Source organism: Diabrotica virgifera, chromosome 10 (genome assembly GCF_917563875.1).
Source record: "Diabrotica virgifera virgifera chromosome 10, PGI_DIABVI_V3a".
Lineage (NCBI taxonomy): Eukaryota > Metazoa > Arthropoda > Insecta > Coleoptera > Chrysomelidae > Diabrotica > Diabrotica virgifera.
This window is the reverse complement of record NC_065452.1, coordinates 40514468-40538815: the sequence shown is the minus strand read 5'-3', so window position 1 is coordinate 40538815 and position 24348 is coordinate 40514468. Positions and strand designations below refer to the sequence as shown.

The 24348-nt window shown below is 33.7% G+C and overlaps 1 protein-coding gene across 2 annotated transcripts in view; it reads right to left on the bottom strand.

The window, feature by feature from the left end:
- The window catches only part of LOC114335526 (RNA-binding protein 24-B-like), a 307277-nt gene extending 284155 nt beyond the window's left edge, over positions 1-23122 (bottom strand). For both annotated transcript variants that reach the window (XM_028285780.2, XM_028285781.2), the window contains exon 1: positions 22448-23122. In XM_028285780.2, the coding sequence (XP_028141581.1) occupies positions 22448-22888 (441 nt within the window). In that variant the 5' untranslated portion in view covers positions 22889-23122. The remainder of the gene's footprint in view (positions 1-22447) is intronic.
- Positions 23123-24348: the final 1226 nt, after the last annotated feature.

The following is a 24348-nucleotide window of genomic DNA, read 5'->3' as shown; positions in this document are numbered from 1 at the left end:
AAATTTCTTATAACGGGAAGGAGGGAAACGAAAAATTAGACGTAAATATTAATAGTCCAATTTTTCTATTCTTTTCTTCTTTTTATATAGATGTGACTACGTTAGTTTTTTAAATTTGCCTCCAGGAAGTACGCTGTGAGATCGAAAGAGGAGTGACGACATTAGAAGAAAATGTAATGTGTGACAACGTCGCAAAAGATGGACTGAGAACCTTCCATAGATGTATCAATCCGCCAATGAATAAGCAGACTTGCTTATAAAGGGAACGATGAAGAAGGTGGCGAAGAAAATTGAACAGAAATAGTTTTCACCACCTTCGTCGTCGTCTTTTTGTATAGCTATCACTCCTTCTGTTTTTCAATGTGCCTCCAGGAAGTTGTCGCTTTTGTTATATAATATGTCACTTGAATGTTATAACTTCTATAAATTTGTTTGTTATGACTTTGGTCGCTAATTTTAATGTTGTGTAGTTGTGTGTCAATAGATGTATCAATCCGCCAATAAACAAGCAGAATTTCTTATAACGGGAAGGAGGGAAACGAAAAATTAGACGCAAATATTAATAGTCCAATTTTTCGACTCTTTTCTTTTTTTATATAGATATGAGATCCGTTAGTTTTTTCAATTGGCCTCCAGGAAGTACGCTGAGAGGTCGAAAGAGGAGTGAAGGCATTAGAAGAAAATGTAATTTGTGACAACGTTGCAGAAGATGGACTGAGAACCTTCCATAGATGTATCAATCCGCCAATGAATAAGCAGACTTGCTTATAAAGGGAACGATGAAGAAGAGGGCGAAGAAAAGTAAATAGAAATAGTCTTCGCCCCCTTCTCCGTCATCTTTTCGTATAGCTATCACTTCGTCTGTTTTCAATGTGCCTCCAGGAAGTTGTCGCTTTTAATATGTTACTTGAATGCTTTATCTTCTATAAGTTTGTTTGTTATCACTTTGATGATGACTTTTTAATTAAGAATAGGCATCTTGTACTAGCTCATTTGAAGGGTTATTAAATACTCTATTCAGTAATATAAACATTGACATAATTATTTATACAGGGTGTCCAAAAAATTTGTTTGAATTAAATTAATTTATACAAAAAAAATTGTTTATTTCACAAATAAACATTGTTTTTTGGTTCAAATAAATGTCCAAACTGGAAAGAGGCAGATTATAGATTGAAATTAAGCGAAAATCAATGTTTATTTATCATAAAACAATTTTTTTCTGTTTCTGACAGTGATGCATTTTTCTTTTTTGTCAATTAATTAAATTCAAACAAATTGTTCTTGGACACACTGTATAAATAATTATTATAATGTTTATATTACTGAATAGAGAAATGAATATCCTTTTAAATGAGCTACCACACGATCCCTATTCTCATTTAAAAAATCATCGATTACATCATCACGTCCAGATTAGATGACGTCACTAGTAAGGTATAGGTATTATGTCAAAAAAAGTCATAATTTAAAAATAAAAATCGAATGTTTTAGGAGTTTTTCTTAAAGTCGCTGGCTTACGAAATAACGAATTTATTCCAAACATTTTCACCATACATGTATGTATATAAACTATAATATGAACTATTAAAGAGAGCCTTAAAGCTTTAAGGACCTATATACTTATCGAGTTATTCACTTTGCAATAACATAAACCTGTTTATGTTACTGGAGTATAAATTCCCTGCAGAAAAGTTGTGCATTATTGAAAAATATTAGTGCATACATATTTATGCATTACAGGGTACTAAATGAAACTATGAGAGAATATAAAAAAATAGTAATAAAGAACCAAACCAAACGCTCATATGGTATTCATAGATATTGAGAATGCGCTTTTGATGTAATCAAATAACTACGGTGAATCATGGCGTTTCTTGGTGGTTAAAATGTTAGTACTGTTGGTGGGAAAAAATGTAGTAAGCGACACAAGATAAAATTAGTGACAACATTACGGCATTTAAATAATATATAAACCATATTTTTTACACTAGAACAACTGCTACTCAATCTACTTAAGAAGGATATTAAGCGACACCAAAGAAGGAATGATACAGAAAAGATAAGTGAAATCATGGGTGTCAAATATATGAAATTGGATGACACTAAACCCAATCGGGCGGACGAGCTGGTTATTGGAAGGGCACTCCTTTGTCCTGAGATCGAGAAATCGGTCTCAAAGGCGGATGAACCAGGAAGATGGTCAACGACATAGGGCTACAGAAGGCCACGGGAAACCACTGTAGTAAAGGCTCACAAGAGCATCCCTAGGACAACCATCATGGCTAGCAATAACCAAATGAGTAACCTTACTGATCATGGGCCGCGGAAACCAAGATCCGGCAGGGGAAGTAAATCACAAGTTGGCCACAGGGCTTCCCAGGTCGTAAGCCAGCGAAATCCCTGTGATGTAAATAATGGAACACTTTTAAAAATTACCACAAGAGGAAATATGAGAATTGCAACATGGAACGTACAAAGCTTACTACAACCAGGTAAAGTAGATAATTCTGCGATAGAAATGGAAAGATTAAATATCGAAATTCTAGGAATAAGCGGTGTACAATGGCCAGGGTCTGGAAAACAACGGACTAGAAACGAAGCTATATATTATAGTGGATATTTTGATAGAACAAACCGATATGGTGTGGCCATAATGGTAAACAAGGAAATAGATAAATCCGTACTTGGTTTCACACCGCTTTCGAATCGCATTATAATGCTACAAATTAACACCAATATGGGGAAAATGAATGTTATTCAAGTATATGGACCAACAGCTGACAAGGAGGAACAAGAAATAGAAGACTTCTACGAGAAATTGGAAACAATGATTAAAACAACAAAAAACATGAAGTTCTGATACTAATGGGTACTTCAATGCCAAAGTGGGCAGAGGAAGTGTGGAGTGTTGTGTTGGAATGTATGGATTGTGAGAGAGAAATGAGCGTGGTGAAAGACTAATTCAGATGTGCCAAACAGAAGAACTCGTAGTTATGAATACAATGTTTAAATTACCAAATCGCCGTGGAAAGCTCCTGGAGACAACAAAGATAGAATTATAAGAAATCAGATAGATTACATCTTGATAAGGAAGAGGTACAAGAACTCTATTACAGTAGTGAAGACTTACCCTGGAGCAGATGTAAACTCGGACCACAACCCAGTAGTAGCAAATATGCATGTAAGATTCAGAAAACCATTAATGAAAAGATCTAGACCACAAATATACATTGATAAACTAAGAGAACCAAATACATACCAAGAAACTCGAAATAAAATAAAATCAGAATACCCAAGAAATAAAACGGCAAACATTAACATTTACAAAAGCTGCCAAACAAGAATGGATGACACAAGAAATTCTCGAAAAGATGGACGAAAGAAGAATACATAAGAACAAAGATAAAATTAAATATCAAGAAAATAATAAACAAATAAAACAGAAAATAAAACAAGCTAAGGAAACATGGATGTCCATTAAATGTCAAGAAATTGAGGAATGTGAGGCAAGGTATGACACTTTCAACACCCATAAGAAGGTTAAAGAAATGATTTCAGGAAATCGTAACAAACCAATCGGGATATTAACAAATGCAGATGGTACCACTATAACTGAAACGAAAGACAAATTACGCAGATGGAAAGAATACATTGAACACCTATTTTATGACCAAAAAGTAGAACAATTAGATGTTGACGGAGAAACCACGGGACCAGAAATAAGGAAAGAGGTAGTTATTTATCCCATAGAACACACAAAAGGTAGAAAAGCTCGAGGACCCGATGAAATACCAATTGAACTATTGAAGATAATTGATGAAGATAATATTGATGTCTTGGTAGACCTTTTTAACTCCATATAAAAGACGGGACACATACCCAAAGAATGGCTTCTCTCAACTTTTGTAACGATTCCAAAAATCACAAATGCTAAAGATTGCAATGACTATCGGACAATTGCATTAATGAGCCACACATTGAAAACCTTCCTTAAAATCATACATAACAGAATCCACGTGAAATAAGAACAAGAAATAAGTGATTCACAGATGGGTTTTAGAAAGGGTCTAAGAACTAGAGAAGTATTATTCGGAGTCAATGTTCTGACACAATGATGTCTGGATATGAATCAGGACATATATGCTTGCTTCATAGATTTTAAAAAAGCTTTTGACAGAGTTCAACATGAAAAGCTTCTAAGTATTCTTAGGACCAAAAACATAGATAGTAGAGATCTACAAATTATATCGAATCTGTATCAAAATCAGAAAGCAAAAGTAAGAGTCGAAGGAGAACTGACAGATGAAGTAAGTATACTTAGAGGAGTTCGACAAGGGTGCATACTTTCACCACTCTTATTCAACGTCTAGAGTGAAGTGATATTTCAAGAAGCTTTATTGGATATTGTGGAAGGTATTTTGGTCAACGGAAATAGCATTAATAATATTAGATATGCGGACGATACGGTCATATTTGCAAATTACATGGAAGATCTACAGTACATAATACAACATGTATACAATGCATGTGAAAGGTACGGACTGCAAATGAATCTCAAGAAAACGAAATCAATGATATTCTCAAAAAAAACCACAAAATGTAGATAACCTGATCATCAATAATACAACGATCGAAAGTGTAACAACATATAAATATTTAGGAACGTGGCTAACCGAAGATGGAGATCAAACAAAAGAAATCAGATCTAGAATAGAAATGGCAAGAAACACGTTCATAAAATTAAAGAACTTACTTTGCAACCGTAACCTTAATCTAGAGATCCGCACAAGAATGCTACGTTGTTACGTTTTTTCTACTTTACTATACAGCATGGAAGCGTGGACAATAAAACAGTCTGAAATCAAAAAATTAAACTCCTTTGAGATATGGTGCTACAGGAGAATCCACAGAATATCGTGGACTGAAAAAGTAACTAATATAGAGGTGTTACAAAGAATGAAGAAAGAATGTGAAGTCATAAAAACTGTTAAAATTAAAAAGATTCAATATCTGGGTCATATAATGAGGGGCGAGAAGTACGTATTACTTAGGTTAATTATGCAAGGGAAGATACAAGGAAAGAGAAACCCAGGACGACGCAAAATATCCTGGCTAAGAAATTTGAGAGAGTGGTTCAGTTGCAGCTCATTAGAATTATTCAGAAGTGCGGCCAATAAAATTAAAATAGCGATGATGATTTCTAACCTCCGATAGGGGAAGGAACCTGAAGAAGAAGAAACCCAATCGACATGGAATTTTAGATTTTGTGAGCAAACATAGAAAATAATATAGTAAGATATGAAATGAAATGTAGGCCCAAACTACACACAACTAGAACTAATGCAGAAGAATTCCAGAAAAGAAGACATAGATAAAACATGAAATGGAATAAAAAGCTGAATACATTCAGCAGAATAGTGCACACCGCGAAAATTAAAAAAGGAAACAAACATTGGATATCAGGGAAAACCTTAGAATTAATGGAACAAAGAAGAGGTATGCCACAACATACCACAAAATGACAAAAATAGGAAATAACACTCAAGAAATAGCTGTGCTAAGCAAGAAAATAAAATATATCTGTATTAGAGATAAAACAACCATATAAACAACGTGTGTCAAGAACTGGAGCTACATGCAAACATCGATGAAAGTCATGGACTATTTAAAAAAAGTTAAATGCTTAGCCCGAGAGTCAAGCCACAACTTCAAGCTATTCAAGACATAGAAAGCACTGCAGAAACCTGGAAAATTACTGATCAGAATTATACAAAGACACTTCAAAAGATGCATCAGTCTCAGAACATATTAAACGTGCAATCAAAGATTTAGAACCAATCATTTTACGAGTAAAATCATATTATCAGAAGAAAATCACAGGCTGGGCTTGGACATTAACCTTTACAAAACTAAAATCATGGTATTCCACAAGAACCTCCATTGAACTAAATACATCCAACATACGAATAAATAGTGTTGGAAAATTCTCGAGAATGAAAAGTCAGAGAATATTCTCGATATGGAAAATTTTCTGAGAATGAACCCTATGACGCACTTAGGGATATTGTTGAAGATGAAATGGGGATTAAAAATCATGAAATTATATACAAAATTATGAGACTAAACAACAGTGTCCTTCATATATAAACAAAATACAAAAACAACAGAGAACACAAAATTTATTTGATAAAAAAATGAAAGTTTTTTCTTAACAACAAATAATGCAAGTAATGGATGTGATTTAACCAGAAAAACATGAGGCCTCAGGTTCAGGATCTATTTCTATCACAATTCATCCTGGTCATCTACATTCTGTATTTCAATGTACTGATGAGAAGTTGTGGGATTTTATTTTTCACCGGTCGTCAGCTCAGTCACGGATTGGTCTACGTCTAAAGGTGCATTTAGACGGGCTAGTTTTTGAAGCAATATGTTGCCGAAAATATGTATTTGGTATGTTTCTGGCAACATTACAGCCATCTAATGAAAATATCGCCGTTTGGCTGAGCCATGTGGCCGAAATCTTACTAGTACATATTTGAACACTATTGCAGTGCCTGATGCGTTGCCGATAAAGTCGAACTGCTGTGGAAAATTTTGCATGCTGCTCTGTATTTCCTGTACTCTGTTGAAATTTAATTTGGTTTTGTCAAAAAATACAAATAAAAGATGAATACGTGGTCCAATGAAATCACAATAAGGTTTATTAATGTAGTACGTTTACGTCCAGAGTTGTGGAACTTGGCATACTTCTGGAACTATCAGACAGATGGAAGAGTAGTGCAACCTGAATAAATACATTAAACTAAAACTGTTAGTATAATATAAATAACAATTGCTAATCTTGTTGAGATTGGTATTGCGTTTTTCATGTTTGATCTTTCTTCTCTATTCTTGGCCCTATCATATTTATTAATAGTTCGAAATCACTTTTGACATTCTTGTAAAATTCTTAAACAAATAATTGTCTAGCAGTATTTCCATAGTTAAATTACTCATTGTTTCGCGTTTACTAAAAAAGCCGTATCCACATTTCCCGTTTTTTTTTTATTATTTTTTATGTATCGTCTTAGCACGATTAAGGACCCAGCAACTCTCAAGAGAATATTCTCGAGAACGAGAATATTGTGGCCGAGAATATTCTGGTGAGAATATTCTCTTCTTAGATCACTACGAATAAAGGGTATCACCCTTCAGAGTTCCTAAAGCTTCATATACCTGGACAGAGAGCTAAATGAACACTCAAAAGAGATTAGAAGACACATTGAAATAACAAGGTCTGGTTTTATGAACATAGACTGCTCTGTAACTCCAAGGTATCAGTCACAATAAGATTGAGAACACTAAAGTGTTATGTGTGGTACATGGCTGTGAGACCTGGACATTAAAAGAGTACGACGTCAACAAACTGAATTCTTTCGAAATGTGGATGTACCGCCGAATGCTAAGAATAAGCTGGACTAGCATAACTACGAATGAAGAAGTACTGGAAATAATTAACATACGTCCTCATCTGGTCAATACAATCAAAATTAGACAGACGTCATATTTAGGACACATAATGCGTCATAGGGAATTTGAGCAGCTCCAGGTAATATTAGAAGGCAAAATCGAAGGTAAAAGGGGTATAAGAAATCCTGGCTCCGAAACATCAGAAGAGATTGGACCCACACTACAGGGAATGGCTTAATTCATCAAGCCCAGAACAGAGAGAAATTTACCATGTTGATCGCCAACCTCAATAGAGAAGACACTTAGGAGGAGGATTTTACGAGCCGCTGTAGAGAAAGCTCTCAACTAACCCAGAAACAAAAAAACTCAAGAGAAGGATAACATATTTATTAGCGGAAACTCTAAAAGCAATGGGCGATATTGACATAGATTTAATACTGGGTCACAGGTGAATGATTTGAAAAGTGGTGCGGCTCAATCTGTATCCATATCCATAATAAAAGATCACTACCCGTATGCAGAAATTACAGAACTATTGCTATATGCGCAGCTGAAACATGGACTCTCAAAAACATTGATAGAAGTAAGATCGAAGCCTATGGGGAAAGTATGGGACTACATAACAATTCTACGCGTGTCCTGGTCTGAACACAGAACAAATTTGTCAATTCTGAGAGAGATTCACATAAAGACAGGTATTAAAAAAAGTAAACTGAGTATACCTAAATAGGTAAAAGCAGAACAGGGACTAGGAACTATTGGTAGTAGAAGAAAAGGGAGAAGGCCGAAGCAAGAGGAGGATCTTCAATACGATGAGCAAACCAAATGAAAACTCTGGTGGAAAAATCTCTACTAGAAACCTGGAAAAATTACTTTGTCCATTCTGAGAGAGCTAAACCTAACTTAACTAGCTCCACTTCACTGACCTTAGTACAAATGGGCACTTAAAAAAAGTTACAGCCCTTTGAAGTTACAAAATGGAAATTAATTTTTCACATATATAGAAAACTATTAGAGATTTTTTATTGAAAATGCACATGTGGCATTCTTATGACAGGAACATAATGACAGGGTTTTGTTCCCTTGAATACTCCAAATTTTGTGTACGTTCCAATTAAATTATTACATATTGTGGTATCTACCCTTAGCTAAATACAATGTTTTTTAAACTTTTTTGCCGCTTAGCACTTTTTCGATGAGCCAATTTTTGTCTAGATATTTTGAACATTTGTAAAATCCACCACATATATTGTTAATGGTTAATGTTAACACATTCATGGACACGACTCCATATGCACACACTTACAAAGAGAAATTACTGTCTGCATGTGAAGACGTATCCATGAATGCATTAAGTAAGATTATAGAATATTATTTTCATAATATTGTTACCAGGTCTCTTAAAAATATGTGGAGGCCTATACAAATGTTCAAAATATTTCAATAAAAACTGTCTTATCGAAAAAGTACTTAGAATCAAAAAAGTTTTAAAAACCTTGTGTATAACTAATGGTACCACAATAATAATTTAATTGGATCGTACACAAATATTGGGGGAGGGGGTAGTTTAAGAGAACAAAACTCCACTATTTGTAAGGGGAGCACAAATTTCACTGTTATCTTTGTTAAGATGTTCCTGCCATAAGAAAACAACATGTCCATTTTCACTATAAAATCTGTAAGAGTTATCGATATGTTATAGTCAAAGCCCGAATTTCAGGCACTCCTAGGTTTGACTAGGCAATCCTCAGGTCTGACTGACGGTCTTAGTCAAAGCCCGAAATAAATTACAGTTTCGGCCTTTGATAAGTCAAACCTAGGAGAGACTAAGTTGGTTAGGCAAAGGTCGAAATTTAATTTTATGAAATCGGGGTTTGACTAGTCAAACCCCGATCAGCTATGAAAATGTCGTAATTTGTTAGATTTTGTTACATTAGGTTTAATAAAACGCCATTTTTTAATTTCAATGTTTATTATATTTATATTGTCATAATTAAAATAAAAAAAATAGTATTTATTCTCATATATGTTGAGGCATTATGGCATTTAGAGTTGCACAATGCGTTAGACCTTTTACCATAATTTTGGAGAGCATTTCTTATTGAAGTAGCATTTTATAAAGCCTTTTCCTCCAAATGTAGAATCTTCTGCACTAATTTCTCTTAGAGACAGCTTAACGTCTGGAGCATCTATAACATTTATAAAATGCTACTGCAATAAGAAATGCTCTTCAAAATTTTGTAAGTGTAAAATGTCTAACGTATTGTGCAACTCTTAATGCCATAATGCCTCAACATGTGAGAATAAACACTAATTTTTTTATTTTAATTACGACAATATAAAAATAATAAACATTAAAATTAAAAAATGACGTTTTATTAAACCAAATCTAACAAAATTTAACAATTTACGACATTTTAATAGCTGATCGGGGTTTGACTAGTCAAAACCCGATTTCAGAAAATTAAATTTCGACCCCTGTCTGACCAAATTAGTCTCTCCTAGGTTTGACTAGTCAAAGGCAGAAACTGTAATTTATTTCGGGCTTTGACTAAGACCGTCAGTCAGACCTGAGGATTGCCTAGTCAAACATAGGAGTGCCTGAAATTCGGGCTTTGACTATAACAGATATATTGGGAAAAATAGATTTTTATTTTGTAACTTCAAAGGGCTGTAACTTATTTTATGTGCACATGTATACTAAGACGAACTATTTTTGGTTCCAGAATATGTGATTTAATTTTATGACTTGCCTTTTTGCTACACCCTGTATAATATTGTCAAATTAATTCTAAGAAAATGATTGAATGCCAAAACTACTTTCATAAGAGCCATTTCTGTGCCCAAAATATTTATATACGGTACGGCTTTTCCTGATGAACTACAATATTTTTGTATCGACAAGGAATGTGATTGTAAGACAAACCTTATCAAACAATTATTTTGTAGAACAAATATTTTATAAAAATAGAAAACATGTGTTTGTTTTAAATAAACAATTTTGGTCGAAGGTCGCGCCTCAAAAAATCTAACGAAATTCAGTTGGATTGAGAATAATTCGAAATAAATTTAAACCACAATGAAAACGGAATATTTATGATTTTTTCGTGGAAAAGCGTATTTATTTCAATAACAATTAAACAAAAGAAATTTTAACCAAAGCATTTTGATGTAGACTTTTACTAAATATATAAGTATCTATGTGTTTAGTTGATAGTCATTGGACTAAAACTCCTCTCACATTTGTTCGTTCAACAAAAATGCTTAGTGTTACTTTTTTGTGATGTAACAGATTGTATTTAAAAACAAATAAAAAAAACCTATGTGTTTAGATGAAATGGGGAACAAAAATCAAAATTCGCACAAAAAAAATTGAAAAAGAGGAATTTATGTTAAACTCCATTTGAAAATTATTGATAGTACAGATTTTATGGCACGTTATGAACCAGTGACGAATAAATTGTAAAATGACGTTGTACCAGTGAAGAATAATCTGTTTAAGTACAAAATATGATCATTAACGAGCAACTAAGTTTCGTAAAGAGGAATAAAATTTCCAGTCAAAATAAAATATTTCAATATAAAATCAATTATTTCAGTTAAATTTATGTAAGCTTAGACCTTTAAACTTAACATACAAGAATATGCCTCCAATTTTCCCTACCTAGGCTCAGTAATAAATGACAACAACAGCATCAGTCAAGAAATACAAGCACAGATTATTAGGGATAATAAGTGATTTTATGCGTAGAAAGACAATGAAAAGGTACTGAATCGTGAGTTTAAACTTAGAATCTACAAAACAGTAATTAGACCAGTGGTCAGATATGGATGTGATATGTGGACCCTCTCAACCACTGATGAAAATCAACTGAGAATATTTTATGCGCAAAATACTAAGGAAGATATTTGTAGCAATCCGATGCAGCGATGGTTCGTGGAACATTAAAACGAAGCACGAGCTGGATAAACTAATGCACAGAGCAGATACTGTTAGATTTGTAAAGTCACAAAAACTAAACTGGCTTGGTCATCTAGAAAGAATTCCAGATACTCGAGCTATAAAAGTGCTCCAGAGATGGAAGCCCCAAGGAAATAGAACAAGAGGAAGGCCCTGTAAAAGGTGGATAGACGACGTAAAAGGTGATCTTAAAACCATGAACATCAGGCAGTGGCTAAGGAAAGTATCCTACAGGGCAGAATGGAAGAACATTGTTAAGCAGGCCAAGATCACAAACGGTTGTAGCGCCATTAGAAAAAGAAGAAGATCTGGTTGCTAACCGTCCTCTTGGTCTTCTCCCCAATAATATTTCCAGAAACAATTAATCTCTCTAAATTTTTATCACGTCTGAGAACCACGTGATCAAAGAACTGTAGAACTCGCTGCAGTCATGTTGTGGATAGCCTTGCTTATTGTCAAGTTTGTTAAGAATGGAAACGTTTATCCGATGAGCTGTCCAATTTACTCACAGAATTCTTCTCCAACATCACATCTCAAAGGCATCAATTTTTTGGCGTTCTTGTGCGCGAATAGTCTAATTTTCTGCTCCGTATATACCTACCTAAATATTAAGAATATAAGTGCATTCATCAATCTCATCTTGATTTTTTGAGAGGTAGATTTGTCTTTCCCAGCTTTAGTTAGACGACTAATCGCATTTTTTTGTCATACCAATGCGTCTCCGGACTTTCCAGCGTTAGCTTCGCAGTTGCCATCGTTTGATATAGTCTAAGAGCTAGAGCCGAAAAATCATCGTCATAAGTAATATGGAGTTTGGCATGTGAAATGTGTCTATTGTATATTGATAATTATGACCCCTCTCAGGCTGACAGCTCAGTAGATACAGGAAGTAGCAATAAAGGATGAAAGGGGAAAGTTAGTGTAGTCTTTAAAGGTTTTCACCTCCTATTTTGTTAAACCTTTATCGATTTGCATGAAAATTGGTGACTAGTTAGAGCATACCCCAAGAAATAAAAATGATTTGGTGCCAACTTGCACTTTTACCCTGGGGGTGGATACCACCCCTTCTCGGGGGTGAAAACTATTTTATTAAAAATAACCCCACAAATCGATAGAGGGACAAATTATAAGTAAAATTTGTTATATCATGTTATTAAAATAAATCAATACTTTTTGAGTTATTAAAGATCAAATATTTGTCTGTTTAAGAGCAGAGGCGTGAAGTTACGGATGATAAAAATAACATATTAATTAATTGTATGTTACTAAAATATTATTTTTATATTATTTCGATATTATAAATTTAGCAAAAGTGTATTCGAATATGTCAAATGTATCCATTATTGGACACCCCCAGTTTCTGGACATATTCAGTTAATCTTGATAGAAAAAATTCAATTAAACATCGAAATAATATAAAAGTAATATTTTACTAACATACAATTAATTAATATGTTCTTTTTATCATCCGTAACTTCACGCATATGCTCTTGAATAAACAAATCTTTGATCTTTAATAACTCAAAAAGTATTGATTTATTTTAATAACATGATATAACAAATTTTACTTAAAATTTGTCCCTCTATCGATTTGTGGGGTCATTTTTAATAAAATTGTTTTCACCAGCTGGAAGGGGTGGTATTCAACACCAGGGTAAAAGTGCAAGTTGGCACCAAATCAGAAGCTCAAAGGAAATGTTGTACGGTCAACAAGAGAGAGGAGAGAATCACTGCTATCACCAAACTTAAATTGGAAGAAAGAAGAGAAATGCCAAAAGATAAGAATATAGAGCAAAAAAGCTTAAATTAAAATAAACAAAGAGGTCTCTAAAGCTATTAGAAAGACATAAGGGCATGTAAAAATGAGAAAATCTCGCAGACAATCGAGCATAACAAGAGCATGAAGATATTAAGAAGGAAATTGACGAACAGCAGAAAAGAAATTATCAGACTCAAGGGAAAAAATGGCAAACTAACATCCAATAGAGAGGAAATGCTAGAGATAGTGGAAGACTTCTATAAAACACTATATACAAATAAACTTGACTTAAACCCTACAGAACATTCAGAACAAAAAATTATGAATCAAGGTTCAGAGGATATTCCCGAGATAACAACGGCTGAAATCTATCATGCTTTAAACAAAATGAAAAATAACAAAGCACCAGGAGAGGATGGAGTAGTGGCAGACGCGCTAAAAATCGGAGGCTCTGCTCTCATCAGGGCAATCAAACACCTTTTCAATATATGCTTAGAAAACCAAGCCATACCAGCTGAATGGAATAATTCTATAACGCTCCTCATACATAAGAAAGGAGATGAAACAGACCTTGAAAACTATAGGCCAATTAGTCTTCTAAACCACCTGTATAAATTGTTTGCTCGAATAATCACTGCCAGAATTGAGAACAAGCTATAAACATGCCAACCTAGAGAACAGGCAGGTTTCCGCCCTGGGTATGGTATAAATGACCATCTAACTTGCCTAAAGGTCCTAATCGAAAAAACTGTGGAGTACAACCGGCCGCTAGTTCTAGTATTTGTTGACTACAAAAAAGCTTTTGACACTATCGAAATGGTAGCCATCTTAAGAGCTTTGAGAGATTATAGAATCGACTACCGATATTCCAACATTGTTCAACATATATATGAAGGAGCAATTCCAAACGATTTCGCCGAGTTTTGTGGACGAAGTCCTCGGATTTGTACCAAATATTAGTATGTTATTGTACCTCATTAAAAAATATTTTCCTAAGAATTATAGGCCCCTAGGTCTCATAGGGCCTGAGATAGGGGCCCTGAAAAGGCCTAAAATTGACCTTTAAAAGGTTTTGAGCGTTATTTTTAAATTGCGATATCTAGAAACCGTTTGAAGCAAATTTTTAATTTTTAAAACTGAATTTTTTTTATTTTGACGTCTAGTATTCACAAATAAATTTTCAAATTTCTAAATATTGAGCTTAATATTGGGGAACTCATTAAGTGCGAAGCAAATTTTGAAAAATTGATATTTTCTTATCTTTTTCATTCTATTGCCAAATTTGAACGCGACGTCGAAACATCTTTTACAATACCGTATTTTTAAGGTATTAAGGCAAAGTTTAAAATAATTTTAGGTATATTTTTTATGGCGAAAGGGAGCGAAGATATATGCATTTGAGCAGGGCCCTTTTTTTGCAAAAACAGCGTTTTTTGGAATTTTTAGCCTAGTGCAACTTTTTTCTTCCTATTTTTTTTGACCTGAAATTTTTTTGGGAGTACATATTTCTCGTTATGTATAATAATCTCTAGGTACGGAATTTCTTGGCCCGGCCCTCTAAAATTTCGTTTTAAATCATGAAAAGTCAGGATTTTTTGTACTGAGTAACTCAAATTACCTAGTTTGTAGGACTCAGTTTAATCGATTCCAATAATAGTCCAGGTTTAATGCTCGCCCCCGTTAGGTAAATTATTCTGATTCGTTTTTTTTGCACAAACAGGGTGCCAGGCGGTATTGCGGTCGGAAAATTGTTTAAATCATTTTTTTTAAACAAATTAAAAAAAAACAATTTTTTCACTTCAGACAAATTTTTTAGTTTCTTTGGTTCATTCTGACCAAAAAAGATTTCTTATGATTTTTCTCTAAAATTGATTGTTGTCGAGTTATACGCAATTTAAAATTTGAAAAACGCGAAAATGGGAATTTTCAAGGCTTAGTAACTCGGTTAAAATTATCATTATGGAAGTCAGAAAGTGACCAAATCAAAGTTTAAAGCTCTCCCTACAAGATCCTGAAGCAATTTTTGTCTTTATTTTATTACGAAGCTGTTATTGTTAATTATCAATAATGAGCGTTGGGCGCGTATGGAGGCGAGTGGTGAGTGCTCGAGAGATACACGCTTAGTGCTCATTGTTATTTTTTTTTAAATAACAGCTTCGTTATAAAATATTGACAAAAATTTCCTCAAAATCTTGCAGGGAGGGCTTTAAACTTTGATTTGGTCACTTTGTGACTTTCATAATAATAATTTTAACCGAGTTATTAAGCCTTGAAAATTCCCTTTTTTGCGTTTTTCAAATTTTAAATTGTGTATAACTCGACAACAATCAATTTTAGAGAAAAATCACAAACGATCTTTTTTGCTCAGAATGAATCAAAGAAACTAAAAAAAATTGTCTGAAGTAAAAAAAATTATTTTTTGAAGTTGTTTAAAAAAAATTATTTAAACAATTTTCCGACCGCGATACTGCCTGGCATCCTGTTTGTGCAAAAGAAAAATAATCGGAATAATTTACCTAACGGGGGCGAGCATACAGCCTGGAATATTATTCGAATTTATTAAACTGAGTCCTAGAAAACTAGGTAATTTGAGTTACTCAGTACAAAAAATCCTGATTTTTCATGGATTTAAAACGAAGACTTAGAGGGCCGGGCCAAGAAATTCTGTACCTAGAGATTATTACAAATATAGAGAACTACTCCCAAAAAAAATTTCAGGCCAAATTAATAGGAAGAAAAAAGTTGCACTAGGCTGAAAATTCCAAAAAACGCTGTTTTGCACAAAAAGGGCCCTGCTCAAATGCATACATTTTCGCTGCCTTTCAATGTAAAAAATATACCTAGAACTATTTTAAACTTTGCCTTAATACCTTAAAAATAAGATATTGCAAAAGATCCTTCGGCTTCGCGTTCAAATTTGGCAATAGAATGAAAAAGATAAGAAAATATCAATTTTTCAAAATTTGCTTCGCACTTAATGAGGTCCCCAAAATTACGCTTAATATTTAGAAATTTGAAAATTTATCTGTGAATACTAGACGTCAAGACAAAAAAAATTCAGTTTGAAAAATTAAATTTGCTTCAAAAGATTTTGAGATATGGGATTTTAAAAATAACGCTCAAAACCTTTAAAAAGTCAATTTTAGGCAATTTCAGAGCCTCTATCTCAGGCCCTATGAGACTTAGGGGGCTATAATTCTCAGGAAAATATTCTTTTATGAGGTACAATAACATACTAAAATTTAGTACAAATCCGAGGACCTCCACAAAACTTAGCGAAATCGTTTGGAATTGCTCATATGCAAATGCCACAACAGCAATAAACCTCTATATCCAAACTCAAAAAATAAAACTAAAAAGGGGAGTTAGACAAGGAGACAACATGTCACCAAAACTATTCAATGCCGTAATGCAGCATGCATTCCAGATGTTAGAATGGGAAAACAGAGGTTTGAATGTCGATGGCGAAAGGCCGAACCACCTACGATTTGCAGATGATATAGTTTTAATAACCGACGACTTAAAGGAAGCCCACGAAATGCTGCAAGAACTACAACGAGTTTCTCAAAAAGTAAGGTTGGAAATAAACTTTGGAAAAACTAAAATGATGACCAATTTAGTACCTAGCGGACCAATGACACTAGAAAACTGCCATGTCGAAACAGTTCACAAATTTATCTATCTGGGCCACGAAATACAAATAAGTAGAGACAACCAAACATGCGAATTATCTCGAAGAATAGCTTTAGGATGGGCAGTGTATGGCAAACTAAGAGACGTGTTCAAGGAAAACATCCCAATAAAGCTAAAAAGAAAAGCATTTAACCAGTACGTACTTCCGGTGCTTACTTATGGAGCTGAAACACTGACATTGACTAAAACATCAATAAGAAAATTACAAGTAGCACAACGAAAAATGGAAAGATCCATGCTTGGCCTAACTTTGAGAGACAGAATACGAAATGATGAGTTACGGCGAAGAACTGGAGTGAAAGACATCATAAAGCGCATTACGAAGTTGAAGTGGAAATGGTCAGGACACGTCGCAAGACAGAGAGACAACAGATGGACAAGGAGGATCTTAGAGTGACGGCCAAGGGCGGACAAACGAAGTCGTGGAAGACCACCTACCAGATGGATCGACGATATTAAGAGAATAGCGACAAACTGGATTGCAGCTGCCCAGGACAGAGAAGGGTGGAGACATTTTGAGGAGGCCTATGTCCGACAGTGGACAAATTTGGCTGTGTGATGATGATGATGAAAGCTACACAATCGAATGCCTTCTTGTAGGCATCTAGGCATACTATCATAGGTACTTGAAATTGTCTCGACTTTTCAATGAGTTGTCTCAGGCTCAGGGTTTGATCACGTGTACCTCTTCCCTTACAAAACCAGCTTGTTCCTGCGGTATTTGATAATGTAGGTAAGTTTTTAATCTGTTTTTAATGATATACAACAAGATTGTACTGGCATGTGTTATTAGTGACAATGTACAGTAGTTTTCACATCTAGTATTGGCTGCTTTTTTGTATAGTGGAATGTAAATTGAGATACACCAACTAGATGGCCATTTTACTAGATGGTGTCAAGTAGTCTCTCTTCTTTATCGATTTAATTGCATCTTTTACTTCAAAGAGTTAAGACTAAGTAGGTTCTCTAAGGTAGTAAGACGTTCATAGATTTTCTGCTGGAGTCTCGTTATTTCTATATACCCAGATTGCTACAATTATGGTTTGGCCACTTTTCCAATGTCTTTACCTTCCTTATTTTCAGTCTTCTGATAATGTGTACTACCCATTCCAAGCAATGGGATTTAAAAACTTTCACTACATTTGTGTTTCCTTGCTTTATTTAGAATGTCTTTGTTGCTTTTTAATCTTATTTCTTTTTATTGGATGGTGATATCAGGTCCCAGGATTATTCTCATTATTTTTTTCTAAAATTCTTTTTTTTATAAGTGGGTGTATCAGTGTCTTGTATTATTTGTATTTCTATCTATTTGCTTACTTCTCTGTTTTAAATCATTTTTATGTTTCTTCCAAAGGCTTGGTTTCTCCCTACAATTTGTTAACGACTTCTAGGTAGACAATCTCAGGCAGTGAAATATCGTGGAATTTTTAAATTTGAAGTTGTCCTTAGATACTACTCTGTGTTTCTTTTTTTTTTACTTATCTCCATGTAATTTATTTTCTTTTTGTTTATTTGTTTCTTGGTTTCAGCTTCTAGTTCCTAATTGCTTTGGTCTTATTAGTTTTTGTTTTCCCATGACTACCAACTCTTCTGCGTGTATAATTATATAACTGCTATAGAGTAATGCCACATATTTTCATAATGTTGGATCCTAACTCACCTAAGCTTCTCGATTTAGCCCTTGAAAATATATTTAAAATGCAAAAGAAAAACAAAGAAGCTCCAATAGATGGGGCTAGCCCGAATAACAAGCAATAATTATAGATCAACAGGTAACCAGAAACATCATTTAAAATATGGCGAGATAGCTGGCAGTGAATGTCACAAATTCGACTACAGCCGTAAGATTAGACAATAATAGGCTTACGGCGTAATAAAAGAAGAAGGAGAAGGATGGTAACATTACTTAATTTTATAGATTTCAAGAATGTGTACGATAGGTGATGCTGAGATGTACAAGGCATTAAGATACCTAGATACATTAGACAAATTGTGTAGAAAACTGGATTAAAACCAAAATAAACAGCATCAAGATAGGTACAACAGAGACGAAATGACTTTTGAAGATGTTGTCGCGTAGCAAGAAAATAGACAGAATAAGTAATTTGGAAATAAGACACAATATTATAGCGATACCAAATAAAAGGATAAAAAACAAAGTCAAAGGATGAACTCCACAGGGTTGATAGACGGAAAATGGAACGAGCTAAAATTGATATTGCAGAAATCTGAAGAAAATGTCAAAAGAACAACGTACAGCAAAGATACCCTCAGAATATAAGAAGACAGTACCAGTAGACAAACTCCCAGTAGCCTGAATATAGTCTAATAAAAACAAAAATTTAAGAAAACTGGATTATAGAGAAGAAAGTTGAAGATATAAATGCAAAAAGGAAACAGAAATGCAGAATAAATACAAAATATAACCCAACATATAATTTAACCAAAATGGTCAGAAATAAAATGGGTAACACAAAACATGAAAAGGGTTAAACTCCAGGCTCCTATAATATTTATACAAAGATTAAAAAACTTATTTAAGAGGAAAATTTATACTTGTATATATCTATAAAAATATAAATTATTAGTTTCATCGTTTTAATGCAGAAGTTTTGAGATTAGCAAAAACATATATTTTTGAATTATTGGCTATGAGAAAGCTTATACCGTATGATGTATGATATGGAAGCATGGACGTTCAAAATTAGTTCAATATGAAGACTGTTACCCACTGAGATGTGGGTATTGCACCACACGCTGCAAGTTCTTATGGATGAACCACTTCAGACACGAAGTAGTTCTAAAGTGAGTAGTTCTAAGAATGGACATGGACCGAACATTTTAGGAATATGTAGTAAAAAAGCAAGAACCAGCTTATCTTTGGCATGTCCTTGGGCACGAGATAGTTAACTTTCTGCAGCTGATTACGGAACGAAAGATTACCAATAAGAAAGGCCCAAGAGTTTGCAGAAGAAGTTACCTGAAAGAAGAAGTAAGATAGAGAAGGTTTAGTGAGGAAGGTTAACAGCTGTAATATCATCGAATATTTATATAAATCCTTAAATCACCACAACAATCTGAATAACAAAAAGAAAAGAAAAACTAGAATGTCTAAAAATGTTGGTGAAATAAAAATATGTACCCAGATAAATAAAAATAAGGCTTTATGGAAGAAAAAAAAAACGCAGACAGAAAGTAAAAAAGAAAAACAAAAGACGAAAGCTCCTGTAAAGTTCAAGCAATACAAATTTCGTAAAAGAGCAAAATGTGTTGAAAAGAAGAAGAAGCACACAATGATAAAATAGTCGTAAATAGATGAAAAAGAAAAGAAAAAAAGATAACCAAGGAAAAGGTAGTTTACAAGAGTTATAATATGAGGATCTACCACCTAATACATATTATTACAAAATTATGAAACAGAAACAGTAGATATAATGAAACTATACTAAATTTACAATCAAGACACAGTAGAAATAGACAAACCAAGACACGTTAAATGCTACTAGGAGCACTCCCGAATCATAATTTACAATGTGTAAACTTTGGAAATCATGATTTGAAAGTTAAAATGTATATACATTGTAAATTATGATTCGGGAGTGCTCCTAAGTAGCATTTAACGTGTCTTGGTTTGTTTATTTCTACTGGATCTTGACTGTAAATTTAGATAGAATAATATTAATATGTATTTTCATCAAGATATCAAATCCATATTTTTTAAAATTTGTATCACTTTTTTTAACAGAAAAGGAATCAGGAATAGCTAAACTGTGAACGTGAAACATAGTCGGTAAAAATAGATCAAATAATAAGAATAATACTAGGAATGAATCTAGGGAATCACGCCAGAGCTCAATCCTTTTGATACCGTTGCGTTGGTATCTGGGATGAGTCAATTTTCCCCTTAGAGGGAGTGTGAGCCGTACGGCTAAATCTGGGAATGAATCTTACAATGACAAACAAAATCGCAAAGATGTTGCCAAAATAATATGCATTGAAGGTTAAATAGTATTGGAAGTGCTAAAAAGCTGGCTAGTAAAAAAAGAAGAGGAAAACACAAGAACACGTTTAAAAAAGGAGGCACCTAAAAATTTTAAACAGAAAGGAGTCCTTTGGAGATAAGTAAAATAGGACGCATACGAACGAAAGAAAGGGAAGAGAAAGACAAAAGAACACAGACAGATGAAGAAAAAGAAGAGGAAGGCAAAAAGAACACATTTAAAAGTGCACTTAAAAATTTTAAACAGAAAAGATTCCTTTGGAGACAAGTAAAATATACGTTATGTATTGAAAATGATACATAAGAAAGAAATAAAGGAAAGAGGAAGACAGAGGAAAACAAAGAGTGAAAGACAAAAAGAACACGTTAAAAGAAGGGCACCTACAAATTTTAAACAGAAAGGGCTCCTTTGGAGACAAGTAAAATAGACGCTATGGACTGAAAATGATGCATCCTAACTAAAGAAAGGAGGAAGACAAAAGAATACAGACAGAGGAAGATAAAGAAGGGGAAGGCAAAAAGAACACGTTTAAAAAAAGAGGCATCTACAAATTTTAAACAGAAAGAACTTCTTTGGAGACAAGTAAAATAGACGCTATGGACTGAAAATTATGCATTCGAACGAAAGAAAGGGAAGAGGAAGACAAAAGAACACAGACAGGTGAAGACAAAGAAGAGAAAAGCAAAAAAAACGCGTTTAAAAAAGGGTACCTAAAAATTTTAAACCGAAGGGATTCCTTTAGAGACAAATAAAATATACATTATGGACTGAAAATGATGCACACGAACGAAAGAATGGGAAGAGGAAGCACACACATAGAGGAAGATAAAAAGAACACGTTAAAAAAAAGTGAACCTAAAAATTTTAAACTGAAAGTACACTCCTTTGAAGACAAGTAAAATAGAAGCTCTGGGCTTAAAATGATGCATACTAACGAAAGAAGGGGAAGAGGAAGATAAAGGAACACAGACAGAGGAAGACAAAAGAACACGTTTAAAAAAAAAAGAGCACCTAAAAAAATTTTAAACAAAAACAATTACTTTGGAGTCAAATAGACGTTATGGACTGAAAACGATGCAAACGAACTAAAGAAAGTTAAATCAGTAAAGTGAATAATAATAATGATCAGACAAAAGTAATATACAAAATATATAAACAAAATTGGAAATACATTATGGTGCTTTTGAAACTTACATTTTCAAAATGATTTTCGAGATGGTTCAGTAACAAGTAACAAGAGCGAAAAACATCTTTCCGATGTCGACAATATAAGCCATATAGCGCGAAAATACAAAAAGAAAGGTCCGTTTTGAAATTATCATGGGATAAAGAACGCTGTGACAGATGTAAGCTAACAAAGGACAAAAAGCCATCACCTAATTTCATGTAGGTACCATTTATACTAATACCAATGAAAGACTAATTTACAATAATATAAGAAATTGTTACTATATTATCAAGTTTCATCAGAAAAACTCATGGAACTTTGTCAATAAGATATACATTTTGGAAAATTAACAAATTTGTATTAAAAATTCTATAAAATTAAACAAAAATTAAAGAAGGTTAAAAACTTACAAATCCATATCCTCTACTTTTTCCAGTTTGTCTATCAGTAATAACCACAGCCTCTTCAATTTCCCCGTAAACAGCAAAATGATCTCTAAGTGATTTATCGCTAGTGTGGTAGGGTAGTCCTCCAACGAAAAGTTTGGTCCACGTCGTGTCTTTGTTTTGAACACCGTTGCCGTTAAGGGTGCCAGTGGCTCCTAGCACCCCTAGGCCTCCTAGGCCCCCGACCAGGCCATCAGTCTCCGTGGAGGCTGTTATTCCTGTACCTGGCATTAACATCTTGGGAGTTTGTTCTTCAGAGGGATCTGACAGAGTAACGCGCGGCTCCTCGGCAACACGCGCGGAGTTGTGGATATCAGGCCTCGACGTCGGTCTGGTGGGTCTAGTCAAGGGGTTGAAAATGTTGTTTATGTATTCCTTGGTGAAGGTGCTCTTACGATCTCGCATATGTAAGCCGGTGTGGACATAAAAAATCGCCGACACGTGGTGTTTCCTGCACACGAACTAAAACCACTCTACTCTATTACTAATTTTAGATTTGCTGTAGCGGCGACAGAATAGAACCGAAATAAAAGCACAAGGGATAGGGACAGAACAAACTTCGCGCGCGCTAGCCGAATGAACTACCGTGTGTGTGTGTGTGGACTGTTGCGTACAGCGCCTCGCCACTGTATGCGACTGTCAAAGCTTGGCTTAGTACGTAATGCGCCCCCTGGATTGAGTTAATCGGGGGATTTTTTTCATTCGGACGTTTTCGTTGTACTTGGGGTCTATCAGTTCTAATTCGCCGCGATTGCAAAAAATCATATACCAGGCGGCACAAAAATTAAATCTACATTGTACATAAATACAGCTAGGAAATAATTTTTTTCTTTATAATAATAATTAAATATTAAAATCAATTTGGATTGACGAACATATTTATACAGTGGTGGACAAAAAACTGAAAAAAATAATATTTTTGGTTATTAACCTACAATTTTTAAATATCATTATCATTCAGCCTTAAACGTCCACTACTGAAAGTAGAAGCCCGTATTCTATTTCCAAACTCATCTATGAGTCTCTATTATCAAATTGATAAATATGTGCTTTAGGTGGTCCAAATTTTCAGACAAATATGCATTCGCGGGAACAATAAACGAATAGTCAATAACATTTTTTTATGTTTATTAATTGTTTAAATAAAATAAAACGATTTTAATGGAAAATGCTTAAATTCTCTTGTTTTTTACAATGTAGAAACTTGAAAATTTTACGGATTGTAGCTAATAATATGAACTATACATAATTTCACTTTTTACGTTAATTGTTTACGTTATGCTTCATAAATAAACAATAAACTTTCGAACTTTAAACGATCATTATATTTGTTTATATATAAATTGGCGTTTATTCGTGTCAAATTTCAATACGATACGAAACAAAACTTCAACCAAAACTCGAATTCAAAAAATTCGTGTTTTTATCGTAGTCTTAGAAAAACCACCGGTAGAGACGTTTTGTGCTACAATTAAGATTAGAATTCGTTTTGTCGTTATAATTAATTAAACGCTTTTCTTTAGTTCAATCGTTTGGGTCAAATCTTTGAACGTTAATTTGACTGCCTTTTCTTCAATGCAAATGACTAAAAATTTGGAGACATATGTATTCGCGGGAACAATACACGAATAGTCAATAAAAAATTTTTTTGTTTATTAATTGTTTAAATAAAAAAACGATTTTAACGGAAAATATTTCTCTTGTTTTTTACAATGAAAAAACTTGAAACTTTTACAGATTGTAACTAATTATATGAACTATACATAATTTCACTTTTTACGTTAATTGTTTACGTTATCCTTCATAAATAAACAATAAAATTTCAAATTTTTTGCTGATTCCGACTACTTTTCATGTTTGTACAT